The sequence below is a fragment of the Pelophylax lessonae genome (assembly GCF_965119305.1).
Source record: "Pelophylax lessonae genome assembly, chromosome: 4".
Classification (NCBI taxonomy): domain Eukaryota; kingdom Metazoa; phylum Chordata; class Amphibia; order Anura; family Ranidae; genus Pelophylax; species Pelophylax lessonae.
The window spans coordinates 449,231,988-449,251,828 of record NC_138771.1 but is presented as its reverse complement, the minus strand read 5'-3'; the positions used below and the strand labels follow the sequence as shown (position 1 = coordinate 449,251,828).

The following is a 19,841-nucleotide window of genomic DNA, read 5'->3' as shown; positions in this document are numbered from 1 at the left end:
GCCCACTATGACCCCAGGGATGCCCACTATGACCCCAGGGATGCCCACTATGGCCACCAGGGATGGCAATCAGGGCTCAGGGAGCCCCCCATTGCCCTCCCCATCAGTGATGCCCACCAGTGTCCTCCCTATCAGTGCTGCCCACCATTGCCATCCTTTAGTGTCGCCCACCAGTGCCCATTATTGCCCACCAGTGCCGCCTATCAGTGCCCATTAGTGCCCATCAGTGCCGCCCGTCAGTGCCGATCAGTGCCGCCCGTCAGTGCCCATCAGTGCCCACCAGTGCTGCCTATCAGTGCCCATTAGTGCCCGTCAGTGCCACCTATCAGTGCCCGTCAGTGCCGCCTATCAGTGCCCATCAATGCCGCCTATCAGTGCCCAGCAGTGCCGCCTATCAGTGCCCACCAATGCTGCATATCAGTGCTACCTATCAGTGCCACATATCAGTGCCTATCAGTGCCGCCTATCAGTGCCGCCTATCAGTGCCGCCTATCAGTGCCACCCCATCAGTGCCACCCCATCAGTGCCACCCCATCATTGCCTCCTCATCAGTGCCTGTCAGTGCAGTCTCATCAGTGCTCATCAGTGCAGGAAAAAACTTATTTATTTACAAAATTGTATAACATAAACAAAAAAACTTTTTTTTTTTTTCAAACTTTTCTGTCTTTTTTTATTTGTTTAGCAAAAAGTAAAAATCGCACAGGTGATCAAATACCACCAAAAGAAAGCTCTATTTGTGGGGGGAAAATGATATAAATTTGGTGTAAGTACAGTGTTGCATGACCGCGCAATTGTCATTCAAAATGCAACAGCGCTAAAAGGGGAAAATTGGCCTGGGCGGGAAGGGAGGGAAGTGCCCTGTATTAAAGTGGTTAACAATGAACTTCTCTTATTTGCTTTCCTTTAATCTGTTAAAATATTTTGTGGTCTGTTCAATAAGTGTAAATAAAATAACTTGTGGGCTGATCAATGTGCTCTATGGCCATCCTGCGCTATAATCAGTTACTTTGTCCCCATCTCTCTCTGCAAACAAAACAACCTCCCCCCTCCATGTAAGGAAAAGGAGAAGAGGGAGAGTGTTCTGTAGTCAAATGTTAGGAGTGAGCAGCTTAAGGTGACAACTGTGTATCTTGAAAGACACAGTACAGTGAGTCACCCTAGGGCAGGAGGTGTTTTATGGGCAGGATCACCAGGTGAGAAAAAAATGACAGAGCTCTTCTTCTACTAACTCCAACCCTCCTTGCACTGCACATCCTTATGAGAGCAGAGGAGAAGGTGGGGAATGCACACAGTTGTGCTAGTCTGGCAGCAGCATCTCCTCCTGAAGCCTGTGCCCACAGCCTGCACTAACTGTTATGTAATTAACTATTCTGTAAGTAAGCTCCTCTCTGGTACTCTCTAGGTGGAGAGGGGGATTTTTGAGGAGGAAGGAGAGCTCTGTACTGGGAAGGAAGGCTTTTAAGGGAGAGCTCTGTACTTGAGAAGGTGGGGGTGAATTACAGGGAAATACATTTTTGGTTGTAAACTGGCCTGTGAGATATGCAATCCTGAATTCTGTACTTTGTAAGTAGTGCACGCCTGACCCCTGCACTCTGTGCATTATGCAATTGTGAACCCTGCATTCTGTACGTAGCACACTCCTGAACTCTGCACTCTGTACGTAATGCACTCCTGAACTCTGCACTCTGTACATAACACACTCCTAAACCCTGCATTGTGTAAGTAGCATGCCCTGAACACTGCACTGTGATGTAAAATGCTCCTGAACTCTGCACTCTGCACAAATACATTTTTGGTTGTAAACCTGCCTGTGAGATATGCAATCCTGAATTCTGTACTTTGTAAGTAGTGCACGCCTGACCCCTGCACTCTGTGCATTATGCAATTGTGAACCCTGCATTCTGTACGTAGCACACTCCTGAACTCTGCACTCTGTACGTAATGCACTCCTGAACTCTGCACTTTGTACATAACACACTCCTAAAACCCTGCATTGTGTAAGTAACATGCCCTGAACACTGCACTGTGATGTAACATGCTCCTGAACTCTGCACTCTGTACGTAATGTTCTGAACTCTGAACATAACACACTCCTGGACTCTGCAGTTTGTATGTAACTTGCTCCTTAACCCTGCACTCTATATGCAATGCACTGCTGAACCCTGTATCCTGCGCATAACATGCTCCTGGTATTCAACAGTGCTCCTTTAGGAAATGAAATAGAAAAAGTCCTGCGCTGCTCAATCCCTAATTATACATGTGAAATAAACAAATAAATGCCAGCCAGAGAGTCTAGAACACAAAATATAAAACAAGTAAACACAAAACAAGTGCATAAAACCAGCATTGAACAACATGACAGGATACTGGGGGCAGGAGGGACAAGATACTGGGGGGGGAGCACCCAAGGAGGAAGGGATGAGAAGACACTAGGAGGTAAGTATGGAGGGTGGATTAGGACACTGGAGTGGGTGGGGGCAGGACACTGGGGGGGTACTATAGGGGGGGGGGGGGTTACAGCATAATGGAAGGGGTTGGAGAGCAGGGTACTGCAGTGTGGATGTGAGGGGCAGCATAGAGGGCGCAGAACACTTAAGAGGGGATGGGAACATAATGGGCAATGCATGGAGAGGGTAATACTGAATAACCACGAGATTGGAGGGGGTACACAAGAGGGTCTTGTTTGGAGGAGAGAATGACTAACTGCAGGAAGGGGGGCATTGGTTGGGAAGGTGTGAGGAGGAGGGCAGTATGGAGGAAAGGGGAAAGGGCCAGTGTGGAGGACGGTGGAGGGGGGCCAGTATGGAGGACAGTGGGAGGGGGCCAGTATGGAGCCATTCATTGGTTTTAATTTTTTTGTAGTGCTATATTAGTTATATAGAATTAAAATATTCACTTAATTGCAGAGATCTACAGCTGATATTACTGCACGCACTGCTTTTGAATCCAGATGTTTCCAGGGGAAGGCCCAGAGGGGGGCATCTCAATGCTGTACAAATTGTTTATCCATCTGCAAAATTGCCTTATATACTGGCGTGGGAGCAGGACTTAGGGAAGGAGATTGATTTGAGTGACTGGTGGAAGTGATCGTACATAAAAGGGTATCCTGAACACAGCCCTGGTGGAGGGAGGATATAAGGTGCTTTCTAGATGGTACTAGCTGAACATCCGATCTGTCCCTGGCTCACTCAGTCACCCCCCCCCCCCCACACGTTAGTAAGCACCAGGCATACATTAACCCCTCCCTCTCCAATAAAATGAACCCCTTCCCTGCCAGTGTCATTTTTACAGTAACAGTGCATATTTATAGCACTGATTACTGCAGTAATGTCACTGGTACCCCCAAAAGTGTCAAAAATGTCAGTCAAGGGTCCGATCTGTCCGCTGCAATGTCGCAGTCCAGCAAAAAAAAAATCGCAGATCGCCGCCATTACTCGTTAAAAAAAAAACACCAAAAATGACAGAAATCTTTCCCTTAGTAAACGCAATAACTTTTGCGCAAACCAATCAAAATACGCTTATTGCGATTTTTTTACCAAACATGGGTAGCAGAAAACAAATTGGCCAAAAATTTAAAAAAATTTAAAAATGGTTTTTACATCTTTTTTGGGGTGAATTTCATATAAAAAAATGTTAAAAATATTGTTATTGTTTTTTCAAAATAAACGCTCTTTTTTTGTTTATAGCGCAAAAAGTAAAAATCGCACAGGTGGTCAAATACCACCAAAAGAAAGCTCTGTTTGTGGGAAAAAAAGGACGTAAATTTCGTTTGGGTACGGTGTCGCATGACCGCACAATTGTCAGTTAAAGTCGCACAGCGCCGAATTGCAAAAAGTGGCCCAGACGTAAGACAGCAAAATGCTCTAGTGGTAAAGTGGTTAAATATTTCCAACTTCCAGATGACTAAGAAGTGTGGGTGGTGGAGGCAGGCGTTCGGACAATCCTTCTTTCTCCTTTTGCTTTGTTTCATTTTTCTTCCCCTTCTTCTCTTATTTTTTCCTTTTAATATGGCATCCCTTTGTGTCAGAAATAACTGGTGGTATAATATTTGATTCTCTTTTTATACCTGTTCTTAATGTTTTTATATGGTCCACCTGCGTTGTGGGGTGGAATTAGGGGTGGGCTAGGGTAGGGGTTGGGTGGGGTAACTGGTGGTGAGTAACTCTTAAGGCCTGGCTAGTAGCTCTGGACTTGAAATTTTGAGCCCTGATTTAACGCATATAAAAGAAAAATGTAAATAGATAATGCCAACTCAAATATAGAAGATGGTAATATAACAAGTGTTCAATGATGTAAAAAAACAAAACAAAAAAAAATATATAATATATATATATATATATATATACACACACACATACAGTATAGTTGGCATTATCTAGTTTAATTTCTCTTTTGTATGTGTTAGATGGTCGGCCTAGTTTTTACTTATAATTAGTTTGTCGTTTGTGTGATATCACGTGTTTGCATGTGTTTCCGGTTCATACATTTTTAATATTTTGTGTTCGAGACCCTCTGGTGGACATTTATTTGTTTATTTCACATTGGTACTTAGGGATAGAGCAGCGAAGGACTTGCTCCATTTTATTTTTTAGTGTGGGAACACTTTTGGGTATCTGCAGCCCCATTAGCTTTTTACCTTTTACTTTTCTGGCAGCGCATAAGTATCCTCCTTATATACTCAGTTCCCCCTTAAGACCTTCCCACTGGATGGTGAATGGGCAGTAAGAGGGGCGTGACTGAGTTCCTGCACCTATTCTCTGAGAAGGTAAGCTGATAGTAAAACTAAGTTAGGGACCTTTTACATGGGCGGTGTAACAATCCTACAGGCTCACCTGAGTCAGAAGACTGCTGGCCGGAGGTAGGAGTGGAGCCCAGTGGCAAGGACCGCAGGCAGGTAGTAGGTGCAGGAAGTCTGGCAGAGGCGTGGTCAGACAATCCGGGTTGGCTACGGTGGTAGCAGTGCTGGATACCGGATGGACAACAGGTAGTACTCTGATGAGGACACGGGTTCACCTGAGGTGCGGAAACTAAGTGCTAGCTGGTTTTCACTAGATGGTGGGGATAGACTGCACTGCAAGCTAACACCAGGTGGCGGTCCCCAGGATCACCCAGCCAGGCAGAGTGCAGGTTCGGTCCGAAGGCGGAGGAGCAGACAAGGGATAACCAGAGACGAGCCAAAGGTCGGGGCAGGCAGCAGCAAGCGTGGTCAGACAATCCAGATCGGCAATGGAGGTAGCAGTTCATTAGGTAGGGACAAAGCAGAAGAGTAGTCGGTAGTCAATTCCTGGTCAGCAGTGGATTTGTGGTAGTAGGCATGCTGCCATAGGCAGAACATTATAACCAATATAAATAATTGTATTCCAATTTATTACATAAAATAAAGAGACAATGAAACCTGCATTGAATATAATTGGCCACGGCCATTTATTTTTAAAGTAATTAAAAAGCAACTTTACATTACACGTGGGATACAACCAAATTTATATATGGTTTAGCCAAAAAGCCCAAACCATCCCATTACCACAAACTTTTATGTAACCCAGCCAAGAAGCTCGAATTACCCAACATACTTAAAAACACATCCCAAACAAACAGGCCGTGACATTATAAAAATATATTGTAAATACATTATAAAAATATAAAAACTCATTTGTCTGCTGTTCCATGCTCCTCCACAACTTCTGCGCGGTGTGTGGTTTTTCCCCCAAACAGGCAAGTTTTAAAACTGCCTGCTGTCGTTTACCCCTGGCCGTGCTGAAGTTGGTGGTGAAGGTGTTACGCTGACTGGATGAGGGAGCGGTAGAGGATGAGGAAGCGGAGTAGGAGGAGTTAGGAACAGGAGGCAAACTGAAGCGCCCTGCAATCCTCGGTGGTGGAAGGACATGCGCCAAATTGCTATCCGCCTCAGGCCCATCCGCCACTGCATTTACCCAGTGTGCCGTTAGGGAGATATAACGCCCCTGACCGTGCTTACTGGTCCACGTATCGGTAGTTAGGTGGACCTTGGCACAGATGGCGTTGCGCAGTGCACACCTGATTTTTTCCCCCACTTGGTTGTGCAGGGAAGGGATGGCTTGCCTGGAAAAGTAGTGGCGGCTTGGCACGACGTACTGTGGGACAGCCACCGACATAAGGCTTTTAAAACTGTGCGTCTCCACCAGACGGAATGACAGCATTTCAAAGGCCAAGAATTTTGAAATGCTGGCATTCAGGGCCAGGGATCGCAGGTGGGTAGGGGAGGTACTTCCTCCTCCGCTCTAGTGTTTGGGAGATGGAAAGCTGAACGCTTCCACGGGACATTGTGGAGATGGTTGGTGACCCAGGTGGTGGTGTTGCTGACAGATCGTCTGTTTGCGGGGTGTCTGTAGTATCACTACAGAGGTGGATGAAGAGGCCGAGACTGCAGCAGAAGAGGAAGCAGGAGGAGTCAGAGACCTTTCTTGGTTTTGAAAGTGTCTACTCCACTGCAGCTCGTGCTTTGCACTTAGATGCCTGATCATGCAGGTTGTGCTCAGGTTGAGAAGGTTTATGCCTCGCTTCAGGCTCTGATTGCACAGGGTGCAAACCACTCAAGTCCTGTCATCAGCACATTTTCTGAAGAACTTCCACGCTAGAGAACTCCTTTGAGCTGGCTTTGGTGCGCTCGGTCCCTTGCTGCGTTGGGCATTGGGCAGTAGCAGGCGTAGTGTCTAGGGCACGGCCGCTCCGCTTCTGCACCCTGCTCCCTCTTCTGCTGTGCTGGTGGCTCTGTGCGACCACCGCCTCTTCCTCCAAACTACTCAGGTCACCTGCATCACCTTCATTCCATGTGGGGTCGAGGACCTCATCATCTTCCACATCATCTTCCACCCAGTCTTCACCCCTGCCCTCCTTGTCGGTCTCCACAATTCTGAGTGCCGCAGCAGTTGGCACCTGCGTTTTGTCATCATCGGAGACGTGCTGCGATGGTCCTTCCATGTACTCATCTTGAGAAATAAGTGGTTGGGCATCGCTGCACTCAATCTATTCCACTTCTGGGGCAGGGCTAGGTGGATGGCCCTGGGAAACCCTGCTGACAGAGTCATCAAAAAGAAGAAGAGACTGCTGCATGACTTGGGGCTCAGACTGCTTGCCTGATTTGCAAGGGGGTGAGGTGAAAGATGGTTGGACATCGGCTGCAGGTGCCAACTCTGACCTTTCTGCAGTAGACTGGGTGGGAGACAATGTGAAGGAACTGGAGGCACTGTCAGCAACCCAATCTACTATCGCCTGTACTTCTTCTGGCCTCATCACTTCTAGAGGCGCATGATGCCCTACCAAATACTGCTGCAGGTTCTGTCACCTACTCACACTTGAGGAAGGTGTTTCACTTGTGTGTGTAGCTGGCACAGATCGACCACGTCCTCTCCTTGCAACAGGAGCTCTACCAGCAGCACCATGACCCAGGCCACGGCCCCTATTTGACGGTCTCCTCATATTTCTGTAATTTATGATCTTGCCCTAGAAAGGTGTTTATTGAATAGCGGAACAAAACAACAACAGTATCGCACGGGTGTATCTCACAGTCAAATATGCAAACTATGCCGCAATTTAATTTTTTACACTCCAAAAGGGTGTATATTGAATAGCGGAATAGAAAAAAATTTATAAAACGGTGTATCTCACACGTACAAACACAGACTAGGCCCCGATTACAATTTTTTGTACCCTAAAGGCAGGATGAGGATGAGGAAGAGGAGTAGGAGGAGTTCGGAACAGGAGGCAAACTGAAGCGCCCTGCAATCCTCGGCGGTGGAAGGAGATGCGCCAAACAAATTTAAAAAGGTGTATCTCACACGTACCGATACAGACTATACCGCAATTTAATTCCTTTTACCCCAAGGGTGTAGATTGAATAGCGGAATAGAAAAAATTTTATAAAACGGTGTATCTCACACGTACAAACACAGACTAGGCCCCGATTACAATTTTTTGTACCCTAAAGGCAGGATGAGGAGTAGAAGGAGTTCGGAACAGGCAGGAGGCAAACTGAAGCACCCTGCAATCCTCGGTGGTGGAAGATGCGCCCCAAAAGATTGGAAGGTGTATCTCACACGTACCGATACAGACTATGCCGCAATTTAATTCTTTTTACCCCAAAGGGTGTCGAGTGAATAGCGGAATATAAAATATGATATCAAAAGGTGTATCTATCTCACACGTACAGACCCAGACTAGGCCCCAATTACTATTTTTTGTACCCTAAAGGCAGGATGAGGAGTAGGAGGAGTTCGGAACAGGAGGCCACCTGAAGCACCCTGCAATCCTCGGCGGTGTAAGATGCGCCCCAAAAATTGGAAAGGTGTATCTCACACGTACCGATACAGACTATGCCGCAATTTAATTATTTTTACCCCAAAGGGTGTAGATTGAATAGCGGAATAGAAAATATGATATAAAAAGGTGTATCTATCTCACACGTACAGACCCAGACTAGGCCCCGATTACTATTTTTTGTACCCTAAAGGCAGGATGAGGAGTACGAGGAGTTCGGAACAGGCAGGAGGCAAACTGAAGCACCCTGCAATCCTCGGCGGTGTAAGATGCGCCCCAAAAATTGGAAAGTTGTATCTCACACGTACCGATACAGACTATGCCGCAATTTAATTCTTTTTACCCCAAGGGTGTAGATTGAATAGCGGAATAGAAAATAATTTATAAAACGGTGTATCTCACACGTACAAACACAGACTAGGCCCCGATTACAATTTTTTGTACCCTAAAGGCAGGATGAGGAGTAGGAGGAGTTCGGAACAGGCAGGAGGCAAACTGAAGCACCCTGCAATCCTTGGTGGTGGAAGATGCGCCCCAAAAGATTGGAAGGTGTATCTCACACGTACCGATACAGACTATGCCGCAATTTAATTATTTTTACCCCAAAGGGTGTAGATTGAATAGCGGAATAGAAAATATGATATCAAAAGGTGTATCTATCTCACACGTACAGACCCAGACTAGGCCCCGATTACTATTTCTTGTAGCCTAAAGGCAGGATGAGGAGTAGGAGGAGCTCGGAACAGGGAGGAGGCAAACTAAAACACCCTGCAATCCTCGGCGGTGGAAGATACGCCCCAAAAATTGGAAAGGGGTATCTCACATGTACCGATACAGACTATGCCGCAATTTAATTATTTTTACCCCAAGGGTGTAGATTGAATAGCGGAATAGAAAATGTGATATAAAATTGGTGATTTTTCAATAGCACATGTGAACACAGCAGTGTCTTATGTCAGTCAGCTCTGCAGCAGGCTATGAAGGGAAAAAAAAAGAAAATTCCCCTTTAAGTTTGTAATTTTTAAATAGATTAATACAGACTATGCCACAATTTAATTTTTTTTAACCCAAAAGGGTTTATATTGAATAGTGGAATAGAAAAAAGTGTATAAAATTGAAAATCACTCAATAGCACATGTGAACCCAGCAGTGTCTTATGTCACAGTCAGCACTGGAGCAAAAAGGCTATGAAGGGGTAAAAAAAAAAAAAAAAAAAATCCCTTTTAACTTGTAGTAAAATAGATCTAAGATGAACGCTGCACACAACTGACTGATAAAAATAGATTTTTTTTTCTCCCTCCTCCTCCTCCTCAGTGGGCTCAAGTGAGGGCAAAAAGATTGTTCACTGCACCACGCCCCACACAGCAAAATCGATGTATACTGTCCCTGCCTAATCTCTAGCCTGTCCCTAATATGCTCAATAAGATCGTTCACTGCACCACCCCCCACACAGCAAAATCGATGTAGAAGACTGACCATATCAGAAGCACTGGATGATCCCGCCCACTTTCTCTTGGGGGGAGGAGGGAGGGAGGGGGATTGAACTGATGCAATTAAAGTTGTCATATATAGTTGTGATCTGCATGTGGTAAGACCAGCTCTGAGGAAGGGGGCCTGACCCCCGAAACGCGTTAGCGGTCCTGACTGAAGGACTTGTTCCAGTTCACACATGGTGGATTCTTGTAACATGTTTTTATCTCTGCGTCTGTGAGTATGCATTTGGCATTTTTTTTATTAAACAATTTGCAACATTGACCACGGGTAATGCACTAGGTGTTTGCGCCTCCTCTTCTTTTCTTTTCTATGTACCCGTTTTGGAGTTCCCTGCCTGAGGAGAGCAGCACGTCAGTCTTCCCATTCGGAGTGAGCGCTGGGCTGAATTTTTGTACTCTAGAAGACTGACCCTGCCTAATCTCCAGCCTCGCCCTAAAATGCTCTAATAACTTTCCCTGCCTGCACTCCGACCTGTCCCTGCATTCCTTTCGGACACAATTTTTCACAGAATCACTGTCTGTCCCTAATCAGCAGCCAGCACGTATGATGTGTGCTCTGTCCCTAAACTACAGCAGAATGACGCGGCGTGCTGGGGCTCTCAAACTTATAAAGACATGGTCACATGCTTCAGATGGCCAATCACAGCTAGTAATACATTAGTAGGCATGGCTGGCTTAAGGCACACCAGTTAAACGCTTGTTGATTGGCTGTTGAAAGCTCGCCATTAAAAGCGCGCCATTACATACAAAACAGGAAATAAAACGACCAAACACGGATTTTAAACCCGAACATACAGTAAAGTTTTTGGGTCCGTGTTCGGGTAACAAAAATCCAATTATTCGGTACGAACACGAATAATACAGTCCGTGTTCGCTCAACACTATATACAACCTTTTATTGGCCTGAGTCATAAGCTCCCGTATATGCAACAATGGGGAACAGGACATTGGCTACGCATTTGACTGGCAGGACACCACATATGACCTATCCAAAATGTATATTAATCCTGACCGAAAAGAACTGATACATGTACAATTTGTACATACATGGTACATAGGTTTTTCCCACTACCAGGACTTGCGTGTATCTTTGAAGCCGAAAGCTATGCCATCAGTAGTTTTACCACCAGCAGGGCCTCCAAAGGTGTAGAGGTTCCAGCGGAGATACCAGGCTATTAATGTACCACCCATCTGTGCTCAAGGCGGAAGATCACTTTTGATGTGAGAATGCTGACAACATTGAACTTACAGTGCACAGAAGGAAGGCCTGACAATCTACTTCTGTATTATGTCAAGAAAATTTGATGATGATAAGAAAACAAAGAGAACTGTCATATAGTTCTGAAAGATGGTCCCCTAGGTCAGAAGGCACTCATCATGCTACAGGGGAAGGGATGACAGTCACCAAGAGTAAGCCAGTTACTTATGAAACTAACAGGACATCCTGTTGTTGATGGTGCTGTACAGAAAAGGGAGATAAAAAGCTGTGGAGACATTTTTACCAAGGGAACACGAAGTATGAACCAGGGAAAATTATAAATTGTTAACGATCAAATGAATAAAGCGAACATCCATTTGTTGGGAATCAGTGAAGTCAAATGGACAAGACAGGGTCATGAAACTTATCGGAAAAATGGTGTGGAGTTGGTATTAAAGCACACTACTATTAGTAATAGAGTCATCTAAATCCATTTACAGGGAAGGGTGATCAATGTCATCCTCATTTAAGTGTATGCTCTAACAACAGATGCAGAAGATGAGGGTATAGAGTCATTTCACAAACAACTTCAAGGTGCAATAGATCAAGCTGAGGAAAAAGAAATTAAGCCAGTGTTAAACAGTTTTGCCAAACTAACCAACTGTCCATCATGAATACACAATGCTAGCACCACAAGCGTCGGCTATACACATGGAGCTCTTCAAATGGCATGCATTATAATCAGATTGACTACATCTGCATAGGAAAGAGGTGGAAACCTGCAGTTTTGACAGCAAGGACCAAACCAGGAGCTTATGGGGACAGTGCCCACGAGTTTTTGATATGCAAGATCAAGGTAAAGCTTCATAAGAAGAAAATCATTAGAGGCCCTCCAAGATATAATATTGAAAATATTGCACAGGATTACTGTATTAAACTAAACCACAGATTTGCCGTTATGGATACAGGTGATAGAGAGCTTGAAGAGTTATGGAATGACATCATAACCATAATTAGTGAAGAAGCTGTAAAAACATTACAGATGTTGAAAAAAGTCACATTGGATTTAAGAAAAAAAGAACTAAAAAGAAGTGGCAGAACAAAGAAGGCAAGAAAAAAATTTGGGTAATAGAGTAAAAGTGTGAAACAAAATTAAAACAGCGCTTAACACATAAATGAGAGTAATCAAGGTGATCCTCTTTAAAAGTGCAATTGTGCAAATATATGTGCAAAATATTATGCAGCTGCTGTGCATCCAAAAAGTTTTTGGAAAAAATGTGTAAAGAAAAATTTAAAACAGCGCTAGCAAAAAACAACTATAGTGAATAAATATATATATATTATAAAGTGCAAGATAATCTGTGCATAAATAGCTGTAAACAATGAATCAATATAATCAATCAATTTAACGGCATAAATATTAAATAAATAAATACCGTATTTATCAGCGTATAACACGCACTTTTTCCTCCCAAAAATGGAGGAAAAAGTAGCAGTGCGTGTTATACGCCGATATGAAAAAAAAAAGTCCAGGAAGCAGCGCCGTGAGGTAGAAGGGGGCGGGCGGGGCCGAGGAGAAGGAAGGACGCACTGTCAGTGGAAGTCCCGCCTCCTATGCCGACGTCTATCATAGGCGCCGGGACTTCCGATGACCGCGCGTGCGTCCTTCCGTCTCCTCGGCCCCGCCCGCCCCCTTCTACCTCACGGCGCTGCTTCCTGGACTTTCAAAAAAGAGATTGGCGCTGGCGAGGCTGCAATTATGGGCATAGCGCTGGCGAGGCTGCAACTATGGGCAAAGCGCTGGCGAGGCTGCAACTATGGGCATAGCGCTGGCAAGGCTGCAACTATGGGCACAGTGATGGCGAGGCTGCAACTATGGGCATAGCGCTGGCGAGGCTGCAACTATGGGCATAGCGCTGGCGAGGCTGCAACTATGGGCATAGCGCTGGCGAGGCTGCAATTATGGGCATAGCGCTGGCGAGGCTGCAACTATGGGCATAGCGCTGGCGAGGCTGCAACTATGGGCACAGCGCTGGCGAGGCTGCAAGTATGGGCACTGCGCTGGCGAGGCTGCAAGTATGGGCAGTGCGCTGGCGAGGCTGCAATGATGGACACTGGGCTGGCAAGGCTGCATTCATGGACACTGCGCTGATGAGGAGGCTGCATTCGTGGGCACTGCGCTGATGAGGAGGCTGCATTCGTGGGCACTGGTGAGACTGCATTTGATTTAAAAAAATGTTCTGAGTTCAAAGCTGTTTATTTTAAATTTCAGCTTTTTTCCTGAAAGTTCTCTCCTAAAATTTAGGTGCGTGTTATACGCCGGCGCGTGTTATACGCCGATAAATACGGTAGTTCTTGTAAAAAAGTCCTTGTACAAGGACTTTTTTACAAGAACTATTTATTTATTTAATATTTATGCCGTTAAATTGATTGATTATATTGAGTCATTGTTTACAGATATTTATGCACAGATTATCTTGCACTTTATAATATATATATATATTTATTCACTATAGTTGTTTTTTGCTAGCGCTGTTTTAAATTTTTCTTTACAAATAGAGTAAAAGTATCACAGATGAACCGAACGTTTCAATGCCAAGTTCAGAAAGATAAAGAATGATATCTTAAGCATATTGTCAGAAATTTGAACCTGAGAACGTAAAAGGAAAAACCAAACTAGCCCGGACAAGAGATTGGGGCACTAATTCCATTTTGGATTGAGGATGCCTAAAGACTCCAATGGATTGATACTGAATGATCCAGAAAACATTAAAAAGAGATGGAAAGATTATACCACAAATTTATATAAAAAAAGGAGTGTGGATAACATGGTAGAAACTGAAGCGGAGAGTGATGCTGAAGACAAACCATAAACAACCTGCACTATGCAGGTGCAGCAAAGAAGATATGCTGTATCTATTCAGTAAAATTAAGGCCAAAAGTCGTAACATGGAATTAGAACTGAATATAAACAAGATCGTGAACACAGAAAATGACTGTGATTTTGAGCTTGATGAAGACAAAATAGAAGTTGTAAAGCATTTTAATCTCCTGGGCTGTTTTCTAAACAAGTAAGCAACTAGCAGTGATGAAATACTGCGTAGAATAGCACTTGGTAGCTACACAATGAAGACTCTTGACAAAGTATTCAAAGACAAAGAAATTATACTCAAAAAAAAGATCGGACTTGTCCATGCACTCATTTTCTCAGTTGTCAATTACGGTTGTGAAAGCTGGACACTAAGGAAATGGGAAAGAAAAAAGATCAACTCATTTGAGCTTTGGTGCTTTATAAGAATTTTATGCCATGGACAGCCCCTAGAACAAACAGACCAATTTTGAAAGAGATCAAACTGGCTATGTCACTAGAAGCCCAAATGATGAAATTACGACTATTTTTGTCACACTGTCAGAAGAGAGAGATCACTGGAGAAGGAAAAACTGTTTGTGAAGATCAAAGAAACCAGACGAAGAGGGAAACTGGCTACTAGATGTTTAGATACATTGACAACAGCTGTAGAGATGACACTGGAGGATCTTGCCAGAGTTGCAAAAAGCCAACTTCTTTTTAGAACTCTTATTCAACTCATATAAAACCTTACTGAGATGATGTTTGGTACCTACCAGCATGGTGAAAATGCACCTGTCATCGTCCTCTCATTGCTTTTGACGGTGAGGACAAATAGGCACCATATATCATAGGCACCATATATCATAGTTGATTGCAATGCCCCAAAGTCTCCAGATCCTGGATCAGAACCTTTGATTTAATTTATTTTATATTATTATTATAATTCAGTTACGGGCATACAGGCCCTGAGATCACCTGAGATTGCTTTATTCCAAAAATATGACTTCCAGAATTCCAAAGAATTCTAAATAATCTCTTACATCAGGGATATGCAAACTGTGGCCCTCCAGCTGTTGCAAAACTACAAATCCCATCATGCCTCTGCCTCTGGGTGTTATGCTTGTGGCTATCAGAGTCTTACTATGCCTTAGGGGACTTGTAGTTCTGCAACAGCTGGAGGGCCACAATTTGCATATCCTTTTCTTACATGATACTGGCAACAATAATTGTTATTGCAAAATGCTGGAAACAAATCATGGTGACACTCTGTCAAACATAAAATTAACTGGATCTAGATCAGCAACAAACTCACAAGCACCATCCACGATAGCCAAGCCAAATTTAACAAGATGTGGTGTCCTTGAAATCGCTACATTTCAGTGGACTGACTTGGCCTTGGGAATACCCTCCACAGTGTCCTGCAATTCCTTTCTTGTTCCACTTTTCTTTTTCCTTCCTTCTTCTTTGCTCTTGGATTTATAAGTACTATACTGCGCAGGCAAACAGTTAACAAGCTGCTGGCTTCTATCAGGGCCATCTTATTACTGGAATAAGATTGAGGGTTTTTTCACTGAATAAAATGCAAAATATGGATGGCTATGATCAGATTATCCTTCTGCAACTAGGCGCTATACTGTTCTATATACTGTATATATTTATTTTTCTTCTACACTACCCCCTGTAAAACTACTGCCTTATTGGGACTATCTAACATATTTGGATTTTTAAGTGCCTGTTCTAATTGTAAATTGTACAAAAACAGAGTGTGCTGAAATATTGCCTTTTATACAGAAATTTTGTTTCTTATTTGAGCTTTTGTATACTTTTAGTCCTCATACACACTTGAACTCAATGCCTCTTTTAAATGCTCCTTCATGTTAGCCTATGTGCCCATGCACACATAGGCATTTAGAAGAATTTAGAGACAGGGGGAAAGAAAACTCACTTGTGCATTCAGGAGAGGAGCATTTTGGCATATAAATTAGTCAAATGTGGCAAAAACGCATCTAAATGAGCCTAGGTGCTAGGCGCATTTAGCACTTAAGCGTTTTTTTTCCATTTCATTGGCCATAATAAATGTATATTCTAGCTAATGAAATGAATAAACGGCCAAGCACTTGAGGCTCATAAATGCACCAAAATGTGTTTGTAAAAACACCTGGCAGGAGAAAAGCATTTAGAAGAGCCCCCATGTGTCCAATCTTGTCTGATCTGATCAGAAAAATAATTATCTGACAGCGCTTACAATACTTCCATTCATATCAGTAAAAGGTCACATTTATGGCATAGAAACAGTTATGATTCCACAATCTTACTTACAAATTGCAGCAGGGTCTCCAAGGTCTTGAAATCTCCACTGAGTTTGAACAAAGTTTTTACGTCAAATATGACTTTTGCAGATCGAAAGGCTACATCAAGCTGGTGATATTGCTCAATCTGTTTCACACATTCAGAGATCCATCTACCATAATCCGCAACCCCCAAACAACACAAGATTTTAAACTCATTTTCCAGTTTTTTGTAGTTGTCTTTAAAATCTGCTAAAAATGTGTCCACAACTTCAAAGGTTACTTCTCCAGATTTGAGGTTACCATAAATTGTCTTACATTCCGCCAAGCATGGAATAAACAGTTTATCCATAATTTCTTCTGTTGTAAATTCAACATCATTATTATCATTATCTTCACTGTCATAATCAACCTCAGCCTCGCTTTCTTCAGAGGATTCTTTATGGGAGTTCTCTGCAATTGCTTGAGCTTGTCTTTCCCAACATGTGAGGAAAATATGGCTGTTCCTGAAAGTATGCAGTTTTTTAGCCATATTCATTAAAGGAGGACAAAGATTATAATACGATCTTTCAAGTTCTGTAAAATCTTCAGGTGAATCAAATATCTTGACAGGTAAAATATTGCTTAGCTTCTGTGGTCCTAGCTCTTCTGAATGCTTTTCCTGTATTTCCAAAATATTTACTTAAAAAGGAAAATGAAAGTTAGCAATAAAAATAATTATTTTGATATATGACATAATTATGATATAATATTATGATATAATTATGATATGATATGACTTCTTATTGGGCTCTTTAACCTTGGTTTACACTACTTGTGTAATTGAGCTTATGTAAAGCAATTTTTAAAAACATCCATTATGTAAATATTTTTATAAATATACAGTATTTTACCAAAGTTTTTGTGCCCTCAAATTAACATGTATTAAATTGTATAAAACTCCGGTTCCACTTTGCAAAACTCTGATGCGGCCACACCTTGAGTATTCTGTCCAATTCTGGTCACCAGTCCTCAAAGGATGTGCTGGAACTAGAGAGTCCAGAGAAAGGCGACAAAGCTAATAAGAGGGCTAGAGGACCAACTACATAATTTAAACTTATCATCTCTGAAAAAGATAAGTTTGAGAGGAAATATGGTTGTACAATAAAAATATTTAAATGAGGTTTCTAGCATTGGGGTAAACAATTCAGTCTCAGGTCACTTAAGAAGACACGGGACCACTCAATGAAGTTGGATGAGAAGCTGTTTAACCTTACACTGCATAGGGAGTTATTTACTGTTAGAGTGGTAAGGATATGGCACTCCCTTTCACAGTTAATTGTGTCAGTGGGAAGTGTAGATAAATTAAAAATACTTTTAGATGGGCATCCTAGCAAACATAATATACAGGGGTATGAGAAATGGAAGTGACATAAACACACGCACACACACACGCACACAGGTTAAACTGGATCATGGACAGGTGTCATTATTCAAACTTATCAACTGTGTAACTATGTGTATTTTCACAGAAATGTTGTGCGTGATAAACTGTTGCACTATTATCGTGGGACATAAACATTTGAAACTGCCACCATGTTATTCTACAGGGTGTCTGCTTTCAGAAAATATTGAATGTTTTTTTTTTTAATAATCTTTAGGCCTAAAATGATTGAATAAACATGTGCAAAAAAAAATGCAAAAACAGCTCTGGCAGTGAAAGAGTTAATTGGTGTAAAAACAGAATAACAAATAATCTGGATTCCATGCCTTTTACGTATTGATCAATGCTCTGGATCATTTTAAGAAGACTATCCACAACATCACGCTCTTTTTGTAATGTGTCTAATTCAGCTTTCCTCTGATCCAAAACTTTATTGACTTCACGCAGTGAGGGTACGTCTGCTTTTTCTGAAAATAATTAACAATCAACAGAGATAAGATTATAAATACACAGCCTTTACTAGCCTGGTCAAGACATAAAAATGATCTTATCTCACATTAGAGGACTTACTCAGTTTACAGATGGCTACAAACTGCTCCCTGTGCTTTAGAATACTCTCCATTTGTTGAAACAGCACCTCTCCATTCATGACATTTCTTACAGCCCCTAGGAACACAGATTCTGAAAGAACCACCAGTTCCTGGATATCCTCTCCAAACTGTGATAAGATCCTAATATCTGTTCCTGAAATGAAAAAAATATAAGCCAAATGCTAGAACCGTTATTCTATCCTTCAATTGCCTCTAAACATACAGTGAGAGTTGGTTTTCTAGTATATTGTTGTGGCATAATGCTCCAATTCAGGACAAGATGTACATTATCTAATATTTTTATGGGTGCATTGCTAATGGTAGTATTTACCACTCTGCAGAGTAGGTATTATGTTTTAATTACAGTATATCCAATAAGAAATAAAGGAATACAAAGTATTAAGATTAAATATAATGCAGTTTTACCTTCTTTTAGATCACTGTATTCTCTAGAAGTCAAATATATTGTTATATGTTAATTATTGGTTGATTTTGTATAGTAGCAGGTGAATCCAGAATGATGGACTAATGAACTCAGTAGTCAATGTGCTATTATGAATGAATTAGTGTGGAAAAAGTTTAGAACACATATGTCAAACACATGGCCCATGGGCTGATTGCAGCCCACCAGACCTTGTCATGTGGCTCTTGCACCCAGTTTTGTAGCCAGGCCATGGCAGAACTCCATTCCACCCTCTGGCTCTCACCCTTCGCTCCTGCTCCCCACTGTCACTTGTAAATGCAGAATCCTTCTGTGTTTACAAGGGACAGCTTTGCTCTCAGTGGCTCCTGGAACTAACAGATCACTGCACGCACTCAGTGAGGCAAGATCTCCAGAATCTAAGAGAGAAAGATTTCCCTGCATGGCAAGGCAGAGCCGCCTTCACAGGGAGGTACAAGAGCAAGAACTTGTAGGAAAGAGAGATGTGATGAAACTTTGAGAGGGTGGGGTTGCACGCTGTGCTTAGTGCACCCCTAAACCCTGAACCCTGCACTCTGTACATAGGGAATCCCTGAACTCTGCACATAGCGCACCCCTGAACCCTGCCCTCCTTACAAGGTATGTCTATTAAATAACGAGATTGTGATTCAACCTAGTAAAAAAAGCAGTCAGAACTGGTTATAACTGCATGCGTGGTGACCTTGAAGATGTTTGAACCTGCATGACAACACTCTGCTTGTCATGACGTTTACTATGACGTTCAGTTGATTGTGAGCTGCCATTTAGTTTGGTTGTGTTTTCTGTAGTGTGTTGAAAAAAATGCTAAGTTTAAAAGTTGAACAACTTGTCAATTTGACATTTTTAGTAAAATTGCACAAAACACCAACAGAATGTTTTCAAATGCTTACTACAGCTTATGGGAATGATGGCCTGTCTCGTGTGCGTTTGTTTGAGTGGCACAAAAGATTTAGTGAGGGACGTGAGAATGTCGAAGATGATGAACGCCCTGGACGACCTTGCACTTCAATAACCAAAGAAAATGTAGAATAAAAATCAGTCAGATTGTTCAGAAAGACCGCCGACTCAATTTTTTAAATGATAGCTGAATCCGTGAATGTTGACAAAGACACTGCATGGAAAATTTTGCGCAAGGATCCTAACATGATGAAAATTTGTGCAAAGATGGTCCCAAGGGTTCTCACACCAGAGCAAAAAGAACATTGCAAGGAATGTTGTGTTGACATTCTGCAGCAACTTGATGCAG

General features: G+C 42.6%; 1 protein-coding gene across 1 annotated transcript in view; it reads right to left on the bottom strand.

Moving 5' to 3' along the window:
• The window catches only part of LOC309552694 (E3 ubiquitin-protein ligase RNF213-like), a gene marked incomplete at its 5' end in the record, with an annotated part of 1,269,694 nt that overhangs the window by 900,230 nt on the left and 349,623 nt on the right, over positions 1–19,841 (bottom strand). Inside the window, 3 exons of the mRNA XM_082253620.1 lie at positions 16,154–16,783; positions 17,879–18,012; positions 18,116–18,289. Of these exons, the coding sequence (XP_082109746.1) occupies positions 16,154–16,783; positions 17,879–18,012; positions 18,116–18,289 (938 nt within the window). The remainder of the gene's footprint in view (positions 1–16,153; positions 16,784–17,878; positions 18,013–18,115; positions 18,290–19,841) is intronic.